General features: G+C 43.1%; 1 protein-coding gene across 1 annotated transcript in view; it reads right to left on the reverse strand.

The window, feature by feature from the left end:
* Nucleotides 1-18424, reverse strand: part of DPYS (dihydropyrimidinase) — a 74616-nt gene that overhangs the window by 45124 nt on the left and 11068 nt on the right. Inside the window, exons 2-4 of the mRNA XM_032316620.1 lie at nt 15956-16114; nt 12299-12478; nt 10728-10917 (exon numbers count right to left, since the gene is read on the reverse strand). Coding sequence (XP_032172511.1) covers nt 10728-10917; nt 12299-12478; nt 15956-16114 — 529 coding nt within the window. The remainder of the gene's footprint in view (nt 1-10727; nt 10918-12298; nt 12479-15955; nt 16115-18424) is intronic.

Here is an 18424-nt window from a genome sequence, read left to right on the forward strand (position 1 = left end):
CTTCTCTTTCTCTCTCACGTGCACGCGTGCACGCGCTTGTGCACACACACACACACACACTGAATCAGATCCCCCTTCTGTTTCTTACTGCCTTTCTCCCAGGAAAGAGGAAATACCATTAGTCTCTCGTTATGCTGTGTGCAGGACAAGGAACAATTCTTTTTCAATGTGAACTAAGAGGTAACGTACTGCTTGCAGTAGAGTGAGCAGGAGGGACCCCATATCTGATTAGCGGGTAGGGAGAGAACTTCCTATCCTCAGAGAACATACAGATTGATGCTCAGACAATGAAAAACTCAGAGACTTGATCTGTAACCACTTTACAAGCTGCCAACTCAGGATTTTCCACGGTGCTTCATCATACAGCAAAGATTCTTATCACATGCTCTATTCAATCTTTTGGCCATCAAGGTGAGATAGGGATACAGTTCCAAAGTTCTACAATTTTAATAGCTCTCGGGAAAAATTAAAAGTGTCAGCATCTACCAGGAGTCTGCCAGGACCGTTTTGAAACCAGATGACATGTAATCTCCTCGGAAGGTTTTAGTCCCTTTAAAATGTGATAGGCCATGGTTTTGGTATACACAGCAAGCTCTTCATTAATGGGGCTATTTTCTTTCTTCCTTTTTTTTTTTTTTAAAGATTTTATTTACTTATTTGACAGAGACAGACACGACAAGAGAGGGAACACAAGCAAGGGGAGCAGGAGAGGGAAAAGCAGGCCTCCCACTGAGCAGGGAGCCTGATGTGGGGCTCTATCCCAGGACGATGGAATCGTGACCTGAGCCAGAGGCAGACGCTTAATGACTAAGCCACCCAGGTGAATAAGGCTATTTCCAATGGTTTCCCCATTAAGCATCTACAAATATACTTTAAAATTTTTAAATAAAAGGTAGACATTCCCAATTACTCTTTCCCCTATTTTACAATAGTTCTAAGGCATCTTCAAAAAAACTCCCAGTATTCAAGAAGGAAAAAGGAGAAGTTAAACAAGGGGCCTGGGTCCTGGGTAAACCATAAATTGGAGAATCAAACTGGATAATTCAGCATAATTGAGAGTTTTATTAGATTTGGGTCAGAAATAAAGTAATAATAAAAATATCTAACATATGTATAGCACTCTATAGTTGGCAAATAGAGTTTGAATGTCACGTATCTCATTTGACCTTCATGGCAACCCTCATGCTGGTTTGACAGATAAAGGAACTGACACTCAGTGGAACGAACTAATTTGCCCAAGTCACACAGGTAGTAAGCGGTGCACAGAATTAGAACCCTAGTATTTTGGTATCATATCATACATACACATTACATTACTAGGTGAAGTGTCATTCTTCATTTCTTGGTAACAAGTATGTATTCTGAAATGTTTAAGTCAACCACAAGCCATTTGCGGATGTGGCTGAGCAATTTTCCAATTTCACTTACTGGTTTCATTTACTCTGCTTAGCAGGTTGATAATGAAAAGAGCTGTATCTGTCCTAGTCGGGTACTCTCCTGATTGCACTTGAGACCAGATGGTTTCAACAGCTCTTGGGAGATAGAACATCTTCGTCATTAATATCCTCCCACTGTCTCAGCAAGGTCTGCACTGTACCCTGTCCAGTGCGACCATCCAGGGCCTCTCCGCTTCTCTCCAGTGTTTGGCCTGAAGCCAAAAGAGACTCTGCACTTATGCTGCTATCTCCCACTTAAAGGAGTTTTTCCTGCTGAGTGTCTAAAGATTTCCCAATGATGAAACCTGTCAAGCCAATCCAAACTCCGCTCTGACCAGACAACCCATTCATGAGATGAAAGTGATAGAGCAGGTGTTCACACTTTGTCTAAATTTGCGAGTAGTGCTTAACAAGTCCCAAGATCTGTTACAAAAGGTTGAACAATGCAGAGAAGCTGGCACGAGTACCCAGGAGTGGAAGCACTGGCTACCAACAGAAAACCAACCACATCTATAAAAATAATTTTTCCCAGCTAGAAGGATAGAGAAGAACCTTCCTGGGCTCTGTTTGGTTCAAAAAATATTACATTTACAAAGAAAGGAAATCTCCAACTAACAAAGAAAATCCAGAGAAACAGCATAACAGAGATTACTCAGACTCAGGTTCAAATCCTGATTGTGCTACTTTTTAGTTAGTGACTTGTATAAGATGAGTCATTGCTCTTAGCCTCAGTTTGTCTAATCTGTGAAGTGGGGTCACAGTGTGTCTCTAAGAAAGAGTGGCGATTTTATGAGGGTCAAATAAATTACTGCATATGAAAGTACCTAGCATCTTGGGACTCTGGGTTCAGTTATGGGCTGAACTGTGCCCCTTGCCAAAATTCAAATGTTAAAGTCCTAACCCCTGGTATCTCCGAATGTGACTGTATTTGGAAGGGTCCTTTATAAAAGTAATTAAGTTAAAATGAGGTCACTAGGACAAGCCCTAATCCCATATGAGTGGAGTCCTCCTAAGAAGAGGAAATTTAGACACAGACACATACAGAAGGAAGACAATGTGAAGACAGAGGGGGAAGACAGTCGTCTACAAAGCAAGGAGAGAGATCTAGAATACATCCTTCCATCACTGTCCTCAGAAAGAACCAACTCGGGGTGCCTGGATCAGTTAAGCATTTGCCTTTGGCTCAGGTCATGATCCTGGGGTCCTGGGATTGAGCCCCACATGGGGCTTCCTGTTTAGTGGGGAGCCTGCTTCTCCCTCTCCCTCTGCCTATTGCCCCCCCAGCTTTTGCTTACACACTCTCTCTCTCTCTCTCAAATAAATAAATAAATAAATTTTTTTTTAAAAAAAGGAGCTGGGGTGCCTGGGTGGCTCAGTGGGTTAAAGCCTCTGCCTTCAGTTCAGGTCATGATCCCAGGGTCCTGAGATCGAGCCCCACAATGGGCTCCCTGCTCAGCGGGGAGCCTGCTCCCCCCCCTGCCTGCCTCTCATCCTACTTGAGATAAATAAACTCTTAAAAAATAAAAAAAATAAAAAATAATAAAAAAAATTTAAAAAGAAACCAACTCTGCCAATACTTTGGACTTCTAGTATCCGATATTATGAGAATATTCATTTCTGTCATTTAAACTGCCCAGTCTGTGGTACTTTGTTATAGCAGCAATTAAGTTCCAGAAACATTAGTTTCCTTATGGTTGCATAGCTCATTTTTTTTTTTTTTTAACACAACTCTTTAAAAAAAAAAAAAATGTTTTAGAATGGCCAGTCTTCAACCGCTTTGCACTTGGACATAAGGTAAATCATCTTTTTCTCAATTTTAAGGACCAGGGAGTGTTTGGGTGTTCATGTACAGAAAAAGGAAGTCTGAGATTCAGAGTCACCTTGACTCATCTCCACATGTTTCTTAGGAGAAGCGCCAGTTCCTAAGCATCAGTTAATGGGGCCGGTGATAATAAGATTCGATTTATTCTTGTTCAGCTTCTACAAGAAATGGCAACCAGAGAAAGGGAGAGAGAGCAGTCCCTGCGTGGACCTTTCTGCCCATCTTCTAAAACACAAGAGGAACATGGCGGGGGGGGGGCAGGCAGAGCTTAAAAGCTTCTCATAAAGTGGAAAGGAAGACATCGAAAACCTCTCTATAATACAAGGTTACACTTTATAGTGATAAGCCTAAAAAGAAAAGCTTTGATAATAAGTACAACCCAACCCAGCCCAAACCACATCCAACAAACAAACAAAAAAACACCTTTAACCACAATGTAGCTTGGGTCACTCTAAGTTACTGAAGGGTGCAAATGAACATAATCCCTTCTGCAAATCCAATGCCCAGAGCACAGCGCCTGGCATATATTTGGTGTCCAATAAATTTGGGGTTTAATAATTAATTTTCACCTGAACTTTATTAATAAGTTCAGGTGAAACTCTTATTTATACCCTAAAGACAGGAATACGGATATAAAGTCAAGTTGAACTTTGTTAAGACAAGTTAAACTAGAAACTTAAAAAAGGCATTAATAATTTCAGTCATAGCTGGAAAACAAATTATAACAGATATACATCAAGTAGAGCATCGAGTAGGTTCTGAGAGAGGGCCCCATCATTCGAAATAGAGTACCAGAAACACAGCGACTGCAAACGCACGTGAGGCCATTGATAATTCCAGAGGTCAATATGTGGAAAAAAGGGGCATGGATAGCCAAAGCTACACAAACCAAAATAAAAAGTGTCACTGAAGCTGATGACACATGTCAACACGTATACTATTTGGACAAAGGCATGACTGGTAAGTGAACGCGGTCTGGGGCCAGGCAGATGGAACTTCTATATATGACACCAATACAGCTGGTTTGTCCAACTTTACACGTGGGGTATGGAGCAAGGGAGTCAGATTCTGCTTCTGGAAGAAAAAAGGATAGCATTCTAGGGGCAGCCTTCTGGTTCTCATACTTCATGTTTGCAAAAGTGGCTTCTCACACGAAGGATGAGAGCTAACCTAGTTCTAGTTACTCAATTTAGATGAACTAAGACCAGAAATAAGCATGAAATTTAAATTCCTTGCAAACTGTCCAAAGCGATTCTGATTTCAAGGGCTTACACAGGATGTGTTTATACTTTTTTTTCCTGGAACCTGCTTTTTGTTTTTTATTGCAAGTGCTGAAAGAAAACATCAAGGTAGGTACAAAGGGAATGCTCAGGCTTCAATTTAAAGTTGGGGATGCAATGTACATTTCTGTCTCTTTCTTCTCAGCTCACACCAAGATGTCGGAGAGATAGGCAAGCCCCACGCGTGCTCTGAGAAGGAAACAGGGACCACAGCTAACCAGAAGTTTGCAGAAGTTGATTTTAGAAAGACGAGAAAGCAGAGGGATCACAATAGCTTATGAAGGACAGTCATAAGCATAGATAGTCCAGGATCGCAACCAAGATGCAAAAAAAAAAAGGAACACTGACTCAGCAAGAAACAATGTGGATGTCCATTTCTTTCCCAAGGGTTGGGGAACTCTCAGCTGTTCTTGCTTTAAATATACTTTTTTTTGTCCCTTTTTCTTTCTCTTCTTCTGGAATTCCCTATGTGAATATTTGGTTGGTCTTTGTTGTTGTTGTATTCCATTATTCTTGTAGGCTTTTGTCACTCTTCCCATTCTTTCCCCATTTTAGTCGTCTGACTGGGTCCTTCTAGTCACTGAGTCTTTCCTCTGTGTAGCTGAGTCTACTTTCGAAACTCTCAACGGAATTCTTCGGTTCAGTTATTGTATTTTTTGAACTCTGAGCCTTCTAGGGTTTTGACTGGTTACTATTTGATGGTTACTACTTCCTTGTCAAACTTCTCGTTTTGTTCATGCCTCTTGTTCCTAATTTCATGTGGTTGTCTCTTGCTGGTCGATCACTAAACTCCCTTACGGGGGATTATTCTGAACTGTCCATGGGCAGCGCATAGGTCGGTTACTGGAGCTTGATTAGCTTCCTCTGGTGGAATCGTATTTACCTGATTGTTTTTGTGATCCTTGATTTCTTAGGTTTGTGTCTTCACGTTTGGGTAATTTGGCAGAAACATTCACCAGTTGGCTCAGTTCAGGTCTCTAAGTGTGTCTGCTGGTGATGTCTTTGGGCAGGTGGGACCCGCTGTTATGGTCTATTTTTGACTGAGGCAATCGTTTGAGGTCTGAGGACAGGGACCAGGGCAGAGGGATGGCTGGTTTGGTTCCTTACCGAAGTGAGGCTCCGGGCTCTTCTCAGTTTCCCAAACAGGCTCTCGGGTTGGCAGGGGCCAGGAGTAACGGTCAGCCTTGGCTATGAATAAATCCCCTGCCTCTGCACAGCATGGGGGCCTCTGTGCCTACTGCTGGCTGTGCTCTGTGTGATTGGCTCTAGTTGTCTGTCTCTGTGCGTGAGCACTGCTGGGCCACAGAGCTTCTGGAATCGTCGCCAATGCTTCCTGACCGATGGAGTCGGAAGGCACTCCCGCAGCAGGTGGGGCCCTGACTCAGCTCCTTGCCTGTGCGTGAGCAAACCGGGCTCGAGGGTCAGCAAAACTCCCGGTTTAGGGACCTGAAGTGGGCCGACCTGCCCCCCGACAGAGTCCTCTGGTCAGAATGTGCCCCCAGCTTGGTTCCACAGGTAGTCAAAGCTGCTGTCTGGGATTACGACTTGGGCACTGCAGGTGTGAACTCTCTGTCAAGATCTGTGTGCTGGTTGTTGCACCCTTCCCTTCTTCCCTACAGTCAGAGGCCCAGTGGTTAAGCTCTGTGGATTCCCCTGAATTCCTCATGATGTCAGATCAGAGCCGAGGCTCCCCAAAGTGACCCACAGTGCTGAGGGAGGCTGGCTCTCCCCCTGGGTTCTCTCTTCCCACAGGAGGAACCAGAGCCTCAAGGGAGACCTCTACTGGTGGCGCTGCACTGGCCTGGGGGAGGGGCAATGTGGTCACTGTGTAGTCACTTCTCTTACCCTCCTAATCCAGTCTGTCTTGGTCTCTGAGGTGTAGGGGGTGCCTCAGCCTCAGCCCTGGGTTCTGGGATTCTCTCAGTGGTATCTTACACTTGAATAGATGTTAAGCTGCTCCTGTGAGGAGGAGCAAAGTCAGGACCGACCTATGCCGCCATCTTGGTGACATCACTCCAACCCTGTGTTTCTCTTTCAAGAATAATAAAAAATAACAAAATGTTGATAATGCTTTAAGAAAAATTTAAAATGTAAGGCTAAAGACCAAAGCCAATTAAATACAAACTTGATATCTACATTTCCTAACTCTGTAAACCAATTTCTTCTTGAACAGAGTGGAGAGTAATGGAAAAAATTGGAATTTGGGGACCACACAGATTTGGGCTTGAATTCCAGGTTTAGCACCAGCAGTAAGTGATCTTGGGCTTAATTAACAAAACTTTTCCAAGTCTCCATTTCATCAGTCCCCAAACTGGTAAAACTTGACTTGAGCATTGTTATGACAATTTAAAAATTTAACATATATTAAAATGCACTAAAAACATAATATATAGTAAAACAGGAAATGATATAAGACCTATTAAAATATGTGCCAGGCACACATTAAGTACTCAACAAATAATGTTGGTTGTTACATAATCATCAACGACGATGCTGCTCTCTTTTGAGTAGATGGTTCGCAATTCAACAATAATATCAAACTTAATAGCATTGCATTGCTAGGCTACTACACTAAAGAATTGATAATTGGATCCCTTTTGTACTTCCTAGAGCAGAGATTCTCAAGCTTTAATATTCATATGAATCACCTGGGGTTCTAGTTTAAGTGCACCTTCTGAGTCAGTGGGTCTGGGATGGGGTCCAAGGTTCAGCATTTCTAACGAGCTGTCACGGGATGCTGACACCACACTCTAGGGACCACACTCTGGTCGTCAAAGGCTCTGATGATAGAATGGGCTGGCAAAGGATTTATAGATAGGACGTGTGCACATCACAAACCTGTAAAGCTGAACTGTTTCTTATTTAAACATGGTAACGATGAATAGAGGTGTATTGCTTGTTCATGTTCAGAAGTCATGTTAGATAATGAATGAGCAAAAAGGTCAATGTGGTCCCCCAGCTCTTGTCACTCTACACTCTCCAGGGATCTGCCCCTGGGTTGGCAGATACAGTCACCATGGGAACAGTCTGGCACCGTTTATGCCCAACCCACCCCCTATTCCCTTCAGGTTCCTGCTTGATCATGTGTGAGAGTTCACATGCCAGGCGTGGGAAAGCTCTTATGCCAATTTACCCTGGACCTCTGTGGCCTCTGACATTGCCCCTTAGAGCATTTTCACAAGTCACCGCAGTAAGTCTGAATCGACTGGAAGATCTGGTTTGACATTTTAAATATTTCCTCTTTACAGCCCCTTTGGAAAGGGATTTGGCAATATCCAAAAAGTCTGTATGCATTTACCCTTTGAACCAGCAGTCCCACTTGAGGATTCTACCCCGAGGATCCTCTTCCGTGGCAGACAGAATAACGGTGCCCCAAAAAGGGCCACATCCTCATCCCCACAAGCTGTGGCCACGTGCTCTTACCTGGCAAAAAGGACTTTACAGATGTGATTAAATTAAGAACCTTGAGATAGGGGCTTTATCCTGGATTAACTGGGAGGGCTCAGTGTAACCCAACGGTCCTTAAAGCAGAAGAGAGGGGAGAGCAGAATAATGCAATTTTCTCCACCCACCCCTGCAGCTTTGGAGACAGAGCAAGGGAAATGTGAACCAAAGAATGTAGGTGGTCTCTAGAAGCTCAGAAAGGCAAGGAAAGGGATTCTCCCCCTAGAGCCTCCAGGAAAAGAACAATAACTTGGTTTTAGCCCAGTAAGATGTGGGTTAGCCCTCTGACCTCCAGAACTGTAAGAGAATACATTTGTGTTGTCTGAAACCACTAAATTTGTGGCAATGTTTACAGTAGTGATAGAAAACGAATACACGTTTCACATAAAACAGCACAGGTTCAAGGCCATCACTGTGGCTTTATACGTAAGAGCTAGAGACTGAAACAGCCCAAGTGTCCATCACTAGGGGACCAGCTGAACAAATACAGAGGCCCACCGCACCCGTACGAAACAATGGAAAAACTCTAGACCTATCATGAACTGACTTTAAGACGTATTTTCAAGTAGAAAGAAAAGCCAAATACAGAACATGAGATACACTATTTTATCTTTCAAGCAGTAAAGAAAGAGAAATAAGAATATGCATGTATTTTTTCATAAAGAGAAACTTTATAAAGATAGGTCAGAAATAAATGAATAAAAATAATTACTAATGGGGTAGAGGAAGAAGTTGCTAGGGAAGGAAGTAAGACTTTTCTGAGAAACCTTTTTTCTTAATATATAATTTTGACTTTTGGACCATGTAAATTCTTTACATATTCAAAAAATAAAATTAAGGGGCGCCTGCGTGGCTCAGTGAGTAAAAGTCTCTGCCTTTGGCTCAGGTCATAATCTCACCATCCTGGGATCGAGCTCCGCAACAGGCTCTCTGCTCAGCACGGAGCCTGCTTCCCGCCCCCCCCCCCCCCCCCCCCGCCCCCCGTCTCTGCTTGTCTCTCTGCCTACTTGTGATCTCTCTCTGTCAAATAAATAAATAAAATCTTGAAAAAAATTTTAATTTAAAATTTAAAATAAAATTAAAATGTCCATACTCATGTTTAATAGTTTTCTGCCCATGATTTATTTCAAAACCTTCTCTAGAAGGTTTACTCTGTACCTAATGGAATTCTATCCCAGTAAAAATTTAATACTTAAGATCAACAAACTGTTTCCTGACAGGACTGTCAAAATAGTAGCTTGATGTGGGTTAAGACTGCCCATTTCTGCTGACTTTGCTATTTCTTAAATCATATTCTGACATTATGGACCTGACTGACAGGCTGTAGGACGCGGGACATGATTTACAAAGCAAATAATTATACAACCCATTCCACAGTGTTGGCAACAGCGCCACCTGGTGCCTAAAATGAACACTGCAACTTAAAATTGCAGTATTTTCTTTTTGAACCGCCGTGCTCTCTTATACTGAAATTATATTATTGGGGAAAGGGAGAGGGGAGAAGTAACCAGAGATGGTTGGTAGTAAGCCCTTCTTGGCTCCTGTATAAAACTGAGTTTACTCTGAACACAAGATAGCGATGGATTATGTTTTAAAAATGCATTTGACTTGCACAAAATTCTTGTTGAAACTTCATGCAAGAAGAAGCGATTTTGACAAAATTAATCTTAAATACATGCCAAATCTAATTTCATCATTTTTATAATCCATATTTTAGAAGTTCAATCAGTTTCAGTTTAAAAGAAAACAAGGAGCCAGGGTGATTTATAAGACTATTTCTGATTTCCTGATCTTTAAAAGTGCGATGATATTAGCGCATTCTAGGAGGGTCTATTATATTTTTATGGGTGGGGGGAGGGCGGGGGACTTTGGTTTTAAAATCTTAAACTAATTGTCATAAAAATACTGTCTAGATAATTGCTTGAATAGCTCTAATACCCAAGAAGCTATGGGACAAATCAACTCAATTTGAAAGAAATTGGTTGAGCACCCCCTGTGTACCCTGCGCCATCCTGATTCAGGTACTAAGAGGAGAGTGGAGATGCCTAAGAGACAAGCAGAAAGGAGGGCATAACTAGACATGCATAATGTGCGAGAAAACAGAAAGGATGCTAATGAGAAAGAAGGAAGGAAGACAAGCTACGGAAATGCAAGTACAACTTGTTTTTTTTTTTTAAGATTTTATTTATTTATTTGACAGAGAGAGATCACAAGTAGGCAGAGAGGCAGGCAGAGAGAGAGAGGAGGAAGCAGGCTCCCCGCTGAGCAGAGAGCCCGATGTGGGGCTCGATCCCAGGACCCCGAGATCATGACCTGAGCCAAAGGCAGAGGCTTCAACCCACTGAGCCACCCAGGCGCCCCAACGTTTTGGTTTTTTTTTTTTTTTGTAATAAAGGTAACTTCTTGTGATATTTATTTATTTATTTATTTATTTATTTTTAAAGATTTTATTCATATATTTGACAGACAGAAAGAGAGACAGCACAATCCGGGGGAGCAGCAGGAAGAGGGAGAGGGAGAAACAGACTTCCTGCTGAGCAGAGGGCCCAACTCAGCTCCCAGGACCACTGGGATTATGACCTGAGCAGAAGGCAGACACTTAACCGACTGAGCCACCCAGGCACTCCCTCCCCTCCAACCTCACCCCCATGCAACTTTCTCATAAGCCAAGCAGGGACTGTGGGCGATTTACTTCCCTCTTTAGCTACTACTGAGTTACAGGCGAGCTTCTCGCTCAGGAATTACCATCTCTCCTTGCGTCCGCTATGACCTTGGCCGCAGACTTGCTCATCACGTGCACGATGTAGAGAGGGCAGTTCACCGCACTGGCGATGGTGATGGCTCTCAGCGTGGCCTCCGCCTCCACTGCTTCCGGGCGACACAGCTCATGGCCTTCGGGCCCTGTTATTCCCAAGGCCAGCATCTTCTTTGCTCCCTAAAAAGACAGTGGGAACAGACACATATATGCAAGGAAGGTCTACTAATGACATGTACTATTACCTTACTGTGAATTAAATCCACAGCCAGGCTTTCAGAACTGTTAGGTGTAGAGGTCTGTGTGTGTGTGTATATACAGTGTGTGTATTTGGCAAACATAATTTTTTTCAAAGATTTTACTTATTTATTTGACAGACAGAGATCACAAGTAGGCAGAGAGGCAGGTGGCGGTGGGGGGGGGGGTGGTGGGCAGGCGGGAGAAGCAGGCTCCTTGCTGAGCAGAGAGCCTGATGTGGGGCTGGATCCCAGGACCCTGGGACCATGACCTGAGCTGAAGGCAGAGGCTTTAACCCACCGAGCCACCCATGCACCCTGGCAAACATAAATTTAACACATAAACATAATACTTGGTGTATGTTAGTTTTTCAGTCACATATTTCATAATTAAATGATTTTGATTGAAAAGCTAAAAAAGATAGGAGGTTAATTCGGATCACATTCGTACTACTGGTTCAGTACAAAATAAAATAAAACCAAATATTTGAATTCCCAATATTGTTGAAGTGACTCATATGACATTATGCAAGCAGCTGTGCTTTTTACTGAATCATAGTCTTCACTGCCCTCTGTCCCACCCACTGAATGATATCAGAAGAGACATTTTCCTACTCCGGAATGTTATTTCTTCCTTACAAAAGAAGTAGGAAGTCAACACTTGGAGTGGGAAAATGGCCTGCTGGGTGTCACCTAGCTAGGAAGTGGAGAAGTCCACTTAAAGTCTGGTCTGCTTGAGTTTACAGCTCTTGCTCGCTTCCCAGGATCCTGATTGCCTTCTGGCCACCCAGCCTCACTCCCCCTGACTTTAATGGGAGCTAAGCCTAGGGAGAGGGGAAAAAAATCAGCTAATATAAAGGGTAAGAGACAGCTCTTTAAATCTTGCAGATAGTGTATCCTTTGGGCATTAATAATGGAACTCCTATGAGAAATAAATACCATCTAGGTTCCTCCAGAGCACATTTTAATACCCAGTTTCTGAAAAGAGTGGGGCTTTAAGCAGCCCTTAACACCACACTGCTTATGTCATCAGATCCCACTCATGTCCGCACTTTGGCATTCTGAACCAGCAGGCGGAGCTACTAAAAAAAAAAAAACAAAACAAAAGTGCTGGGATACACAAAGAAAAGTATTTGTTTGAGAAACATGTTTGAGATCTGATAGCTGATTTGAAAAAGGGAAATCTTCACTCCAATGTCTATACCACCTGAATATGTCCATTCTCCCAGGGGCACGGAATGAGTTCACCTACTTGGGCCCCGTTGTCTTTAGCTCAAGCTACGGCCCTTTCATTCATGGCAAAGCTCTGGGGGGCAAATGCTCACCTCAGCAATCAGGTCTCCATTTTCTGCATGGACCTGAGCAATCGCTCCGATTTCCTTGCACTGCGAGAAGGCAGCATACAGCTCCTCATCCCTCACCATGTACAGGTCTTTATAGGCCATAAACATCTTGAAGGAGTTCACACCTTTGTCTTGGGCAAGGATTTTCATTTCTTCTTTCACCTAGAAGGGAATGACAGACACACGCGCGCACGCACACACACACACACACAATATGCCATGCTTTAATTTACATAACAATGTCAGTATTCTCTTCAACCTTCAAAATGTTGCATTCAGAAGAGAATTCAGTAAAATAAGGACAAGAGTTAAATTCTTAAAAAAAAAAAAATGCAGTTAAAGCCCTGATCCTTCCCACAGGCTAGACCTCTATTCAACTGGTGCTGTTGGTAAGATAATCTTAAATCATGAAAGAGTTCAGTTTCCCCCCAAAGTACTTCATTTCTTCACTTGGACATAGAGTTCTTGGCATCTAGCTCCTGAAGGGAAGAAATTATTTTAGAAAATGAAAACAAAGTCACTTGGCAGCCACAGGAGCAATCAAGTCTCAAGGAGGACTCAAAGCTAAAGCGAGGTAGGGCTTTGGGCTCAGATCTGAAAGCCTCAGGATGGGCGTTATGTCGGAGGAGAGAAGGGCGCCACTGAGCCACCCCAAAGCTCACGGCAGGTGAGAGACTCTGAAGGAGTTGGAATCCTCAGGAGCCTTCAGGTGTGCCCAAGGTAAGACTCAAACAAGGTCAAGTCATTACCTTTACAGGTCCAATTCAAGTCTCAATGAAAATTTAAAACTTCAAAGAAAAAATTGGTAGATTTGACCAAAGAGAGTTGTTTTAATTTCTATATGTTCATACACACACACACACACACACACACACACACACACACACACACACACATCCAACACATGTTCTAGGCATAGGACGATTACTCTTAGTTGTTGTCTGTCAATTTACTAAGAAAAAGTCTTGAACGTTCCAGGTGAAAAATACTACCAGCAGTTCAAACAGAAAACACAAATGACGAATAAGCATGAAAAAAATATTAACCTTTCTGCTGATTAAGAAGTGCAAAATAAGGGGCGCCTGGGTGCGCCTTTGGCTCAGGTCATGATCTCAGGGTCCTGGGATCGAGCCCCACATTGGGCTCTCTGCTCAGCAGGGAGCCTGCTTCCTCCTCTCTCTGCCTGCCTCTCTGCCTACTTGTGATCTCTGTCAAATAAATAAATAAAATCTGAAAAAAAAAGGTGCAAAATAAAACAATGCAATCTTTTTCTAATGAATCAGTGATGTTAGTGGATGACTCTTTTCTTTTTTTTAAGATTTTATTTATTTATTTGGCACAGAGGGAGATCACAAGTAGGCAGAGAGGCAGAGAGAGGGGGAAGCAGGTTCCCTGCTGAGCAGAGAGCCCGATGTAGGGCTTGATCCCAGGACCCTGAGCCCATGACCTGAGCCAAAGGCAGAGGCTTAACCCACTGAGCCACCCAGGCACCCTGGCAGATGATTCTATTCCATCAGAGTACTCACTTCTGTCACTATTTACCCCCTTCCTATTCCTCTTACTTTTCTCTGTGGTGCTTTATCACCCGACATATTACATACCTACTTTATCATGGCTTCCCCCACTAGAATTTCAGCCCCATGAGAGCAGGGGCTTTGCAGAGCTTGTCCACAGCCAAGTTTGAGAACAACGCTGGCTTGCAGAGTGGCCACCCGAAACACCATGATATATTGTGTTGTGGGTTTTTTGGTGGCTTTTTGTTTTTTTAACTTTTCTATAGTTTCAAGTTTTCTACCATGAGTCTATTATTTTTATAGTCAAAAAAAAAAAAAAAAAAGCCTTAAACACTGTTAGTACATGTAGGTGCTGTGGCTTAGGCCTTGCTCCTCTAAAAGTGTGGTACCTGAACCAGCAACATGGGCATCGCCTGGGAGTTGGATGGAAATGCAGATTCTCAGGTCCCGCCCCAGACCTGCTACTATGGGTTGATTTGTGTACCCTCTAAAATTCATCTGTTGAAGACCTAACCCCTAGTGCCTCAAAATGGGACCTTATTTGGAAAGGGAGGCGTCGCAGATCACATCGGTGACGATGAGGTTGTGAGGGGGGACCGCAATCCAAGACACATTAAAAAGGGGACATTGGACACAGACAGGCACACAGGAGAATGCCAGGTGAGGACGAGGGCAGGGGCTGGGGCGGTGCTTCTACAAATCATGGAACACCCAAGATGACCTGCCAACCACGAGAAGCCAGGCAGAGGCCTGCAGGGGACTCTCCCTCACAGGCCCCAGTAGGAAACAACCCTTCCAATAGCCTGATCTCAAACTTTGAGTCTCCAGAATGGCGAGACACTAGGCTTCTGTTGTTGAAGCCTCTCAGTCTGTACAACAGCCCTGGCAAACGGATATATTAACGGAACATAACCCGGGTTTTACCAATTTCACCAGGTAACCATTTGCGTATTGAAGTGTGAGAAACACTGGAAAAGGCAACATCTTCAACTTTGCTGTATGTTATAAAGTAAGAGTGGCAGGAAGGTGAGGAGGGCAGGAGGAAGACAGGGAGAAAGAGGAAAAGCAACAAGACCCTAAAAACGGAAAAGAGATTAGATGCATCACTTAGAATGGTGTTTTGGGAGAAAAAGTAACTTTTGCTGTGGACTCTAAACCTTGCTGTTATGTTTGAGAAACTATCAGTTAAAGATTAATTATTTGTTTTACATTAATTTGGTGCCTGAAGCCCAACTTCTGGGGGTAAGTGCGGACACAAGTTACATGGTAACTTCAGATAAAGTCACCCTTGTGAACCCTTTCTGGTAAAAGGATTTCTGAATTAAGTCCAACATGGAACACCTGCTGGCAATCGAAATTCAAGTAAAAATTTCTTCCAAAGTACACATGCGTGTTTTTTATGAGCAGAAATAAATGTATTTTAACATCCCTCAAAATTATCTGTTCTTTCTGAATTCTGTTGTCCTTTCTGCCACGGCCTAAATGGTTAGCAGATACGGAGGGCTGGTTTCAGCTCTGCCATGAAACCATCCGATCCCATGTTCATATTAGAGAACAGAGCAGGAAAGGCACCAGGTTAGCACACAGCTGGGAGTTAGCCTTCAAAACATGCCCGGTCTGTCCCTTTGTTCTTTCTCCAGATATTAAGCATTTCTAATAAAAGTTCTACTCTGTGGGAAAATACTGCTTAAAAGAGCCTGGAGGTGTTAAAAATTGAGAAGTTCAGTACTTTTAAAATTTACAGCTAAAGATTTTACAATTCATGGATTACCTATGAGGAAAGTCTATTGTGAATGAGTATAAAGGATGTAGCCTATCATCTTTATATGCTTTAATTTTTTTTTTTTTTTTTTAGTTTTTCAAGTTAATAATACTTCACAGGATCCAAATTCAAAAGGTACAAAAAGAATATGCAAGGAAAAGCCATCCCTCTAATTCTGACTTCCAGTCACCCAGGAAGCAACTGATTATCACCAACTTCTTCTGTTTTGACATGACCAGTTTCTTGATCTGGCACAGAGCAAGGGCTAGGGAACTAAAAGGAAGAAGTGTTGTCCCCTCCCCCTCCCCCTCAGGGCCGCCCCCTCCCTCAGCCACCCCCTTCCACCATCATGCTGTGGTTCACCTGGTCACTCCACCATGTCACCGCCACGTGAAGGCTGTAGTCGCAGCACACTTTGGGGTCAGCCCAGCTCCGCCAGGTCTCAAAGGCCTGGAGGAGGGAAGCACCCTTCTGAGGAATGGCGAAATCAATGATCATGGTGGTGCCTCCCGCCAGGGCAGCCTGGAATCAAAAGAGGGTTGCAACAGGTTAGCATCAATTTTCTAGCTGAGTCATTTATCTCCTGGACGCTATGCATTTGCAAGCCCCAGGGAAAGCTTGAGGGGTCCAGGAAATTGCACAGATGCTGTCTGTTTAGAAGACCCAAAGGGACATGGGGCACCTGGGTGGCTCAGTGGGTTAAAGCCTCTGCCTTCGGCTCAGGTCATGATCTCAGTGTCCTGGGATCGAGCTTCATATTGGGCTCTCTGCTCAGCAGGAAGCCTGCTTTCTCCTCTCTCTCTGCCTGCCTCTCTGTCTACTTGTGATCTCTGTCAAATAAATAAATAAAATCTTTAAAAAAAAATGGGGAAGACACAAAACTTCTTCTTCTCTAGAAAATTATATTCATTATTGTGAAGTCTCTTTTCATGAGCATCGGTCTTAGTGAATTGCTTCTCTAGTGGTCCCGTGCTCCACACAGACTCACATAGTGCCGATGTCACCTTCATTCCTCACAGTCAACTGGTGACCTTTGTCTTTCCTTAACTCCTGACTGGTCCCTGTAATTTGTCCCCACGGCTCTGGTCTTCCTTCAACCTCATATCATTCTTCTCCTTGATCTTTGAATCTCAAGTTTTGCTTCCACTCCATCCAATATGAAATCCTCGAGGCAAGTAGAAGCACATTCCAAAGCACAAATGTGACCACTTGACTCCAAAGGTTAACACTGAATGCTTCGTACCACCCCTGGAATGAAGTTGAGTCTTCTTAACATGGTCTACAAGGCCCCATGTGATCTGGCTCAACTTTTATTTTCCTTGGTATATGATCGTATATGTTAACTTACAATTAATTTTAGAAGTAAGCTAAGTAAGTTCTTAACTAAGTGTCCTTGATGAATTACTGAAATTGATTTTACTTAAACTAAAATCACGAGGTATTAATGTGCTTTTAACTGTTGTGGTCAAACAAGGTAGGTGAGGAAAACAGAACAGAGAGGGATGCTCATGCTGGGCACTGACCAAGGAGGCTGACTGATTCCAGGGCTGGAAGCTCAGAGTCCATGCTTACCAGCTGAGAAGCCCACCAGCCCCTCTCCTAGGACCCTCTGTCTGTACACCCATCCACCCCCCCGGGAAGCTGCCCAGATACACAGAGAGATCCCATGTCCCACCTGGTTTACTAGCTCTATTCTTGCTTACTTCAATGGATTTTTATTTTTTTCTAAGTCACTTGGCCCCACTCCAGTTCTTTTTGCTCTCAAAAATTTCTTTATATAGGATCACATGCTTTGTCTCTACCTTTAGATAACATTGCCTCATTCCTGGCAAACAATACCTTTCTACGTTTCTTAAGAAATCCCTATTGGTTCACTACAGTAAAGACAATACTAGGGGGGAAAAAAAACCCCTCAGGCTCTATATTTTTATTTGAATGCAAATTAATCTTCTTGCCTTCTTCCTTCTTAAAGTGTCTACCCAGTACATCACAGACGTCCCTTGAGGACGAAGGGCATTTTTCTAATAGCACGTGCTGTTAATTAAAGAGTTAGAAGAAAGTACTTTTTTAGTATCTACTGAACTATAAAATCAAGCTGAAAGAACTATTCTTTCCATTCTTTCCATATTAAAAGTCTTCCACATTCAGGAGGTGGACAAACCAGATACACTGCTGATGGAAATTAAAAAAAAAAGATGGCACAACCACTTTGGAAAGCAGTTTTTCAGAAAGTTAAAACATGGAGTTACCCAATCTCAGTTACCTGAGCCAGGAAGTCCAATCCTAGGCATGTAACCCAAAGAAATGAAAACATTTCCACACAGAAACCTGTACACCAATATTCAGAAGCAGCATTATTCATTAGAGTCCGAAAGTAGAAACAACTCAAATGCCCATGAACTGCCGCCTGGATAACAAAATGCGGTAGAGGAATGCTACAGAATCTTATTCAGCCAGAAGAAGGAAACATTGGCACGGGCTGTGGATGAAACTTGAACATGTTACACTGAGTGCAAGAAGCCAGTCAAAGAGGATCACAAGCTGATTCCATTTGTATGAAACCTCCAGAAGCGGCAAATCCACAGAGACTGTAAGTAGGGCAGTGGTGGCCTTGGGTTGGAAGGGTTGAGTTGAGATGACAGCTAACGGCGGACCTACTTTCCTTTTGGACAAAATGTTCTAACACTGATTGTGGTGATGGTTGCCCAATTCCAGGAATATACCAAAAACCACTACTAAAATATAGCTTAAATGGCTGAATTGTGTTATATATGAATTATATCTTCATGAAACGGTTACCGATAAAAAAAAAAAAAAGGTCTACCACATGTA

Source organism: Mustela erminea, chromosome 16 (genome assembly GCF_009829155.1).
Source record: "Mustela erminea isolate mMusErm1 chromosome 16, mMusErm1.Pri, whole genome shotgun sequence".
NCBI lineage: Eukaryota > Metazoa > Chordata > Mammalia > Carnivora > Mustelidae > Mustela > Mustela erminea.